The following is a 10561-nucleotide window of genomic DNA, read 5'->3' on the forward strand; positions in this document are numbered from 1 at the left end:
AATGTAAACGATATTCTCATATTGTTATGTTCCCAGGTAGCGCCAAAACCACTCTTTGACATTAAAAATGATATTAATTATAAGTGAATCGTTTAGTTATGAAATAGGTTTATATATATAAAAAAAATCTAAAATGTATTTTAAAGTCTATCAAATAAACAACATCTTTAGCTATTTCGTTAAGTACTCTGTTATAATGGCGCTATATTTTTATCATTCCTCTTTGACTACTTTCTTGTTGTATATTTGTTTCCAGGAGAACGGAGATTAATTCATCCAGAAATTATTTTCATGACAAACGACGCGATGAAACAGCCAATGACACTTAAAACTTCAGCATCTAATGATATGTGCAACGAAACCAAAGTCTTATTTTTTAAGATTCTACATTTATCTTTTTATTTTGTTATTTATACTGAAAAATTTTGAATAAAAAAATAAGTACTATTTATGTATAATATGAAGTATCTGTACTTAATAATAACATATATTACATTTCTGTTGATGACATTGCTGTGATGTTCCCAACGACAATCTATATTTTCTTGATCCTTAATGAGCTTGTTTCATGCCTTGCAAAATGCATTTGATTTGTATAACACTGTCGTTTGTCTTTCGGTCAAACATACTTTTTTGCAAACAAAACTGACATACAATTGTATTTAATTGAATTATACGAAAATAACTTTATAGAATAAGCATGTTTCACTTTTATACGTTGATAATTTCCAGTTTATCTCGACTTTTATGATGTCATAAGAACGTTTTATGTGTTACATAATATAGATCATATGTCTATGTGTTGTTTAAAATAATTTATACACCCCTCTTTTAAATGGGAGTCAAACTGAATTACCGTATTTACTATACAATTTTTGAAACTATCTAGCCTTCTAGTAACGAATAGTGTATACATCAAATAATATATACCCTACCTACTCTGAAATTATCGAAACGTTAACTACAAGTACATGTTAATCTGATTTGTTTATTCTATTGGAAATATAACAATAACCCTTGAAATGAAAATTTCAAGTAAATCACAATTTGTTTAAATTACTTCGCCGAAAGCTTGCATTGTATGCATTAAATCATTTAATTACAACCTTCACGACAAAGGAAAATGGTTATTTTAAAATCATCATTCCAGCTTTCATAACAGCAAAAAATCTTTACATAGTCCTATTAATTTAAAAATATTATATCCATTTCTCATCATCTGATATTTACCCCTCAAAAATGCTGTGTGAACAGAAATATTTATTTCTGTCCTGCTTCAAATTGAATCCCGTAAATTTGCTTGACTGTGAAAACCATGTTTAAATACTGTATAACTTGTAAAAATATATAAAGCAAGTATTTGTCAATATGTCGTATTTTTTACGATTGTTACACCTTTGCTCAATTCATTTATGCATACATGGTATATCTTTAAATAGTAATTGCAAAATCATAGCCGTTCTATCACCAACCGAGGGAATTTTTTATAGATTTCGGTAGTATAGTTTTCTCATCATGTACGTATGGACAATGGTGTTACTGACTTTTACTAAATTTCCCATGAACAGCAAGCAATTGATGGATATTGATTCATTGTGATATTTCCTAATCGTGTTATCATTTCCCAAATATTGATAGTGAGGTGCTAAAGAGAATATTAACATATGTCATAATATCGTTATTCTAATATTTCCATGGAACAAACATGGTTCATTGCGAGCGAGTCTAGATGTAAAAAGATCATTTCTCAAATCCATCAGCTTAAGTCAGATATAAAATATACTACTATTTTTCTTGCCAAATAGATATCTTGGTATGTAGTGTTATAGTATGTATTCAAGATAATGAACAACGGATTAAACTATGGGTTTTTTATATTTTCTAAAAACATTAACGAGAAGAATCTATACATATATATTTCAAGTTTGCATAATACAAAGATGTATTAAGTATTTGACAATAAAATGTTGTCTGATAATGTATATAACTCTCAACGTGGGTCAATAGGTGTTATTTAAGTAATAATAAGTAATAGCTAAAATGTGCCAAGAAAGATAGTTCCTTATAGTACACACTTTCCTTATAGATCATTGTAACTAGTTAATACATTCAGTTTTATTGTTATCTATCGTTATTCGGCATTTCGAAATTTATAAGTTTGCTGGGCAAACCATTTGTAGCTTTCCATGTATGTTTTATCATTTTATATGATGTTATTACTGGGACATGCACGGTGTAATGGCGGTTCTATTAAATATTTTATACTTGGGGATAAATCATTGTTATATGTTATGTAGAAAAGAATGGAAATATTATTATGTTTACATGTTTTCTATTTTTTCCAATAAAAGAGGTATATGATAATTTGTGTTAGTTGTTTATATTTGTATATTATTAAGAAGCATATGGTTGAAACGGTTGAGAATACTACCGATTAATGCAGGTCAAAATAGTTTACTGACAATACATATAGTTTCAGTTTCACTCGAGTGGGTTCAATTAAAAAGTAATGTTTTTGTGGCGGTGGAAATCCGAAACCCGGGGAGAAAAACTGTTAATTTCACAGACAAACATCGTAATTATTAGATACAATCAATGCGTATAATATCGATTGAATTATGGTCACAACTGGTTTTGATGGCGTTATCAACAACAAAGGCTGGTTCCATAGTGGTAATTTAAGGCACCAACTTATGAACTCTTTTGTCATGATCTCAGGTAACTACTATTTTGAGTTCATTTATTTGATTTGGTTAAGAGAAATTACCGTCGATATAATGACTATAGCATTCACAATATAGAGTTAAATGACAAAATATACCAAGTGTGTATGACGAAAACACTAAGGAAATTTAGGTATCGTGACCTCGAGAAGCTATTCAGAAACATTGTACGTGAAACAGAAATCATTTCAGAATAATTTCATGTAATAATTGTATACTAAATTGTACATGAAATGAGTGATATAACATGTCTACATTGTATGAACAATTAAATATAATCATGAATACAAGGAGCGTTTGTTTTACCGACTTTACAACATCATACACTTCGAGTCCCTTTTGGCATTGTCATACAAATGGCGGTCATGTTATGATATGTTCAAGAACAACAACAAAAAGTCGTTTATAGTCATAAAAAATACATCTGGGGCTAATACCTACGTCAGTAATCTAGTAGCAAAATCACCTACAAATCTACCAGCGAATCTCAAAACAGTATCAAGGGCTATGTTCAGAATTTTCCAGATCGTACTTTGTTCTTGTTTTTGCGTGTTTCAGTGTTCATAATTTCCAAACATCACGTCCAGACGATCCACTTCTCTCTGCAAATAGTTGATTTTGACATTAAGTTCTTCCAAGTAACCTTTTAAATGACGAAACACAAACTCATAAGCGGCAGCCTTCTGCTGTAAGTTGTTGAGGTTAGTTTTCGTTTCTTGGCTGTCAATGTGTAAAAACAGAAGCCAAATGCACATTCCAACCGATAAAACTGTATGCAGTGAAATGATCCGCCAGCGAGAAATCCATATCACAATCAGAGGAACTAACAAAAGTGAGCACGGTATGGCAAAGGTCTTTAAGTCTGATATGTTGAAATGATCATGAAATCTGAAAAACCAAAGATATACAGTGTCCACACTAATGTACTTCTCAAGGTATATGAGATATTGCACAATATCAATACGAAGGGTGTTAAGTAAAACAGAAAACTTTTATACAGGGATAGCTCTATCAAAAATAACTGATAGTTTATATAAATTGTATGATTCATTCATCTTTTGATAATATTAATATTACAGCATGTGTTTTGGGAAATGGATACATACCGCAAAATGTGGAAAAACGAATTTATATCAGATGTATTTTTTGAAATTCCATTGTCACTAAAATATTTTGAATATTGACCAAGTGTTTCTATTTCAGAGTTGATAAAACAAGTTTAATAATGTCGTTACAATGCACGATGTTGAGTTACGCAGGGAAATGTCACCTAGCAATTGGCTTTCTTGAGATTAATAGATATGACATAAAGACATTTTTACAAATTCCATATTTAATTAAGTTATGCACATTACATGTGCTATATATATGGTCGGATATTCGCATGTTTATTATCAGAGATTTATTAATAATCTATAGAAAATTTTTAAGCCAAGGACACTTTAGTAACAATACAGCCTTTTACGCCGATTCCGGGATACAAGGAACTCTTCTGGATAGGAGGAAGAAAACATTGATTTGGTCATGTAACCGCGAAAAATTTAGGGCACATTTTTCCGCCATGGCGGTGACATTCATAGGCAGAGAATACCAATGTCCGGGTAAAGGTCATTGTCAGTAATATTTGCTCGATAACGGAACTAAGATAAACTGTAATGTTTTGTGTTTCTTATTTGTTATTAATTTTTGGGAAAATGTACCCAGGTAAGTAATGAAATATTTGTTAGTGAGACGTCAGATATCGTTGAAATCCAACTGCTAGGCGACAGCTCCATTTGATGCCGTAATATACATTTCATTTCCTTATGAAGTGTCTAAATTCAATTTTCGTGCATGTTTAGATTATATTTAATATAATATGTTCTGATAATTAATGTTAAATGTTCTGTCATGATCTGTAATTTTCCATCCGTGTACAATCATTACATATGCCGTCATTGTGTTTCAAATGTGCCCTAAATTAAGTCACGTGGTTATGAAAGTCACATGACTAAACTTACTGAATGTTTTATTCCGGAAACGGCGTATTAACACATTATTTATCATGGTCACCCTACCCATGTGATCATAGGATATACTCTTCTTAACCAGGTCAAGTCAGGTCATGTCAAGATCCGCATACCGTACTAAACACCAGTATCAATTAAGTTATCATATGAAAGCTTTCTGAAAGTTTTCATACTAAATATGAAACATACCCGTGACCCATTGTAACCCCACTGTTAACATTCCTGCTATGTCTCTAACGCATAAGTACCCAATGTCGACGGCCTGCAATATAAAAAGATATCTTTATCATTACATTATCGTAACCCATATGTGGATTATTACATAAAATCATATATTCAAATATTTCCGCACTAAGATAAGTGCATGACGCAAAGACGTTGTCTCTCGGCACGAGAATATTAGGGGAGGAATCAATATATTCTATATGTAAGCTTGTTTTTCAAATTATATATTTAAATTTATCCCGCCTAAAAGTAATTAGATGGATAATCCTTCTTTGTTAAATCTTAATAATTATTATCTTTGCTTTCATACTAAATCCGCCTTTTTGATTTGCCGATTCTTTTACTTAGTTATATGTGCCGTAACTGGGCGATAATTTTGACATGCTATTTTTTCATCATTAATTTATTAAAAACAATAAGGTTTGATGAATAAAACTGTAAAAATCATTCAAATGGCTTCAGATGACTTATAAACGTTAGTTATAACACATAAATTTTGTACTGTAAAATTGTTGTTTTATGCCTTAAATATGTTTAAATGAAAACATACCTGCAGAAGTCACTTTACAATGACTAAAAACATTGTAAAAATGTGTAATGAAATTGTAGACCACAATTTGGCTTCATGGTCTCACCGTATGTACTCATTTCACTTCACTATTGATGTAAATAAATGATTTTTGGCAGTACTGCCAAAAACCATTTTCAGCTCTTATTTGTACATGTAAAATTAAAACCTATGCATTGAAAGCACTGTAATTTTCAAAATGTTGGTAATTTTTGGTGCTGAATAACATACATGTATTAAAAGCTTATCTTCATTCCTGAGTATGAAAAATACAGCACATATAACTTTAAAGGGACAATTCGCTCAGGCTAATTCTTTTATATAACCAAGAAGCAAAATATGGCATAAATGTATTGTTCTATATTTCTTATGAAACATATAGCATAAAATATTGACAAATTCCACGTTATTGTTTAGTATTTTAATTGATAACGTTATAATTACAAATCGTTGATCAATACGATTAAGCAGGTACAATATGTACGCTGTACCCATACCTGAGCCAAAGTCACGCACGTTAAACAAATGAACTATACATAACCACTGAGAAGGTGATAAAAAGATTTTTTAGACAAGACAGTTCATCTAATAAGGTAAACACACTACTGTCAGAGCATCCTCGATACTCCAGGAGTTCCGATCACTTACGATCTCTACACCCCTGGACTATCTCATAGTAAAACTGGAGGCAACAGAACAGAACAGGTAATTTAGTTGTTTGATGTACATCAAAAGAGCCTTATAACGGTACATTGTGGTTGACTCTGTGCCTTTGAAGTTGGGCGTCGCTCTCTCTGTAGTCTTCAAAGGAAATCTTTGCTGGTCTGTGATTGGTCAAATGTTTTCCGCTGAGCTGCCTTCAATATCACTATGAGATAGTCTAGGGGTGTAGAGATCGTAAGTCATCGGAACCCCTGGAGTATCGAGGATGCTGTCAGAGCGATTTGAGCAGTTCTAGACAAAAGTAGCATTACTCTACGAGCAAGGGACAGGGTTCGGCATACAAGATGTTCGACCACAATGTGTAATGGCGGACAGCGAGCGAGTTTGAACGTTTCACACGCATTTTACCACTATTTGCTTTTATGGCATATCACAGTAAACCGAAGTTTTTTCCTATATATGTACAAAATTTAATGTTCTCTAAGACTGAATTGTCCCTTTAATACTTACATACTATATTTACATTGCAGTGCTACTATATATGTAACCTTACCAAGCGCAGTTGGCATTCGTCAGTCTATGAACTGCCATACGCTTATTATGATAGCATTATCATTGTGACGTCACAATTGTCGTGCTGCTCCGTCTGACGATGTAGAGAATACATGGTTAGTATCTTACAATACAAGTTTTATTTTGGTGCTAGACATAGCTCTGCCGAGTCATCTAGGTTTTCCGTATCGAGCATCAAAATAAAACCTGTATTGTAAGATACGAACCTTGTATCCTGTTTATCCTGCAACCATTATGACATTCAAAACGAAAGCAAATTGTTGGTTATTTGCGTGGTTTCGCTCGTAGCGAGTCGCCCCACACCCCACACACACACTCACGCACAAACTCTCCCTTTCTCTGCCAAACACTTACATATAACCTTACCTTTCGGCATAAACAACACACCCTCAAAACTTGCAACTCCACACTTTCTCGAAGAATCAAAACAACCTGATTCCACATATTAGTGATAGAAACAACTTTAAATTAGCTTTTTTTTCATGATTTCGTATTTGCTCTGTTCATATTCTCGTTTCATCATAGTGACTTTTGAAAAGTTTATTTCTTTCATACTTACATTTGACAGTATACTATATATGTAGGATTTTTGTAGTTTTTGTCATTAGTAATGTTTTTAATTCAATTTCTAGTGAAGCATTGCTTCGTGCGACTTCTAAAGAAAAGCATACAGTTTTTTCATTTTTGTATAATACTGAAAACAAAATTTCCGTTTCAGCTCATGTTTGGAAAGTTGAACAATATCTACATATTTTGTTCTTAATTCACTTAGATGATACCATTTGTCATTATAGGCATGATATACAATGTTGTATCCGATTACTATAAACTTTAAGTGTCTTAATACAATAGTATAGCCAAGTTTATCCAATGATTGTCTAACGTGATTCCAAAATGGATCGACACGTTGACATTCAATAAAAATAATGATGGTAGTCATCCTTGACGTTACATATTTTACAATTTTCATTTTCAACAATACGCCACCTTTATAATAAAGGACCATTTGGAATGATACAATGGAACAATTTCCATCGAAACATTTTTTCATCATTTTCTATTAAAACACTAAAAATAAATTTGAACAAGTTTGTGAAGCTTTCTTTTTCTATGTCAAATTTTTCTTTCCAATGATCAAAGTTATAAGTAATACAAGATTTTTTTCGTCTCAATATATTATATATGTCTTTATTTCTTAACGTCTTTAGCTGTACCATGTCGCCTTTTACTGTGTTATACAGACAAATGTCTTTCTTTATAATGTGTACTTTTGCCATCGATTTTTCTGTAATTAAGATATCTAACCAATTTCTTGGTATAGCTTGTTTGATGGACACTAATTCGGCTATCCAATTTCTTTTACATATTAATTTTTGATGTATGATGTCCTCATCGATCTTTCCATCATTTCCAATTAGATCATTTATGTAAATTAAACCAGAGTCGCTCCAGTTTTTATAGAACAATAATTTACCATTGAATTTTATATGTTTATTACCCCAAATTACCTGTTGTTTTATCTCTCTGAAATTGTTCTTTATGTTTTTATCAGCTTGAATTTTAAGCCATGCCACCAGAAGGTCCAAATATAAGTCTGTTATCCCATGATTTTTTGGTAAACTTTTTGTAGATGCCATATTCATTTTAAATAATAAATTATCTTTACCAAACTGCTCAAAATACTATGTTGGCACCAATTTCCAGTTTGTATCTAGAATTAAACTTTTAATGCCCAAGATAATTAGTACTGATCAAAATGGCTACATTAAAAATAGGTTCATTGGTTATAATATCAGACTAATTCAAGATGTCATTGACTTTTCTGAAAAAATAATATAGATTCTTGTATTTTATTTTTAGATTTTTCTAAGGCTTTTGATACAATCGAGTGGGAATTTATGTTTAATAGTCTAGAAAAAATTGGGTTTGGGCGATTATTCATTAATTGGGTCAAGATATTGTATACAAATATTACAGGGTGTGTAAAAACAATAACTGGTTAACAGCAAGTTATAAAATATCACGTGGTATCAGACAAGGATGCCCTTTGTCTTGCTTACTATTTGTCATAGCAACTGAACTTCTTGATGAAAAATTAAGAAAAGATGAAACGTTGCGTGGTGTAAAAATACATGGTATCCCAATTAGCAGATGACACAACTTTGTTTATGAAATATCATGATGTTAAAAAAGCTTTGGATCTGGTAGACGAATTTGGCAATGTATCCGGTTTGACTGCTTTTACTACATGTAACGTGAGGAATATATAAGCGCCTTCACAGTTTCAGTAATTCTGTTCAGTGTGTAATATTATAGGAACAATAAAGAAATACTAAATAAACAATAATTACCCATCAAAGACTTATTTTACAATACATACTTTCACATGAGCCAAGAAAAGACGACACCGTCATACCATATTTTCGTAAAAAATGACGTCATTCCGATGAATGTGACGTCAGGATTTAGCGGGACTGAATGACGTTTCATTCATAGAATGGTTCAATTACTATTTTAAGTTAGAACAAATTCACGTGCTCGTATTGACAGGTAAAACACAAGTTTATCCGGCAGTAGCTATCCGTCAGTAGGTGGGGTAGTTGCAGGATAAAATGAATTCTTTATTCATTATAGATGCAAAATCTTTTGTGATTTTATCATAAAATTATTATCAAATGTAAAATTGTTATCAAATGTAAATATAAGCATTGAACGTCTTTGAGAAGGCATTCACTGCCAATATGAATGCCAAGTGAACTGAGGCAAATTCAACGTCAAATTTTCACGTTTAATCTATGTTAAGCCATATTGGAATGTATCAGGCTATGACCTCCCATCTGGTCAAGCGCGTGAATAACGTTTCCGCGCGTCACTGACAACGTATACTTACGCCTATACATTACGTTTCCGCGCGTCACTGACAACGTATACTTACGCCTATACATTACGTTTCCGCGCGTCACTGACAATGTATACTTACGCCTATACATTACGTTTCCGCGCGTCACTGACAATGTATACTTACGCCTATACATTACGTTTCCGCGCGTCACTGACAATGCATACTTACGCCTATACATTACGTTTCCGCGTCCGCGCGTCATTACGTTTGTCACAATGTATACTTACGCCTATACATTACGTTTCCGCGCGTCACTGACAATGTATACTTACGCCTATACATTACGTTTCCGCGCGTCACTGACAATGTATACTTACGCCTATACATTACGTTTCCGCGCGTCACTGACAATGTATACTTTCCGCGCGCCTATACATACATTACGTTTCCGCGCGTCACTGACAATGTATACTTACGCCTATACATTACGTTTCCGCGCGTCACTGACAATGTATACTTACGCCTATACATTACGTTTCCGCGCGTCACTGACAATGTATACTTACGCCTATACATTACGTTTCCGCGCGTCACTGACAATGTATACTTACGCCTATACATTACGTTTCCGCGCGTCACTGACAATGTATACTTACGCCTATACATTACGTTCATATAATTAAAAAAGTGGCTTTAAAGTTGTGCAATCTTTAAATTTCAATAGTGTTAATAGCATACCTTGAAAAATCTCATCGCTAGTTTTCATTTGTTTGCTTGTTGCAAACCTTTTTGAGGGGATTTATTTTCAGAAGCTGATGCTATGGCTGTTCCGTTTATTGAACTTGCTGACGTCAATACTAGCGCAAGCGGGAAATTCAAAAGATATACACGTATAGTTCTGAATTTTAATTGTCGTAATGGAAATATGAGTCATAAACTGTTATCAGATTGAACAAAC

At 32.7% G+C, this 10561-nt stretch overlaps 1 protein-coding gene and 1 long non-coding RNA gene across 2 annotated transcripts in view; one reads left to right on the top strand and one right to left on the bottom strand.

Moving 5' to 3' along the window:
- LOC138320500 (uncharacterized) overlaps positions 1-2364 on the top strand; it is a 39891-nt gene extending 37527 nt beyond the window's left edge. The window contains exon 40 of the mRNA XM_069263493.1: positions 257-2364. Within this exon, the coding sequence (XP_069119594.1) occupies positions 257-271 (15 nt within the window). The 3' untranslated portion in view covers positions 272-2364. The remainder of the gene's footprint in view (positions 1-256) is intronic.
- LOC138320502 (uncharacterized) lies at positions 297-6585 on the bottom strand. Its single transcript, XR_011208195.1, has 2 exons — positions 4922-6585; positions 297-3611 (listed from the first exon to the last, which is right to left on the bottom strand). It is a non-coding gene; the product is annotated as an uncharacterized lncRNA (long non-coding RNA).
- Positions 6586-10561: the final 3976 nt, after the last annotated feature.

The sequence above is a fragment of the Argopecten irradians genome, chromosome 4 (genome assembly GCF_041381155.1).
Source record: "Argopecten irradians isolate NY chromosome 4, Ai_NY, whole genome shotgun sequence".
Classification (NCBI taxonomy): domain Eukaryota; kingdom Metazoa; phylum Mollusca; class Bivalvia; order Pectinida; family Pectinidae; genus Argopecten; species Argopecten irradians.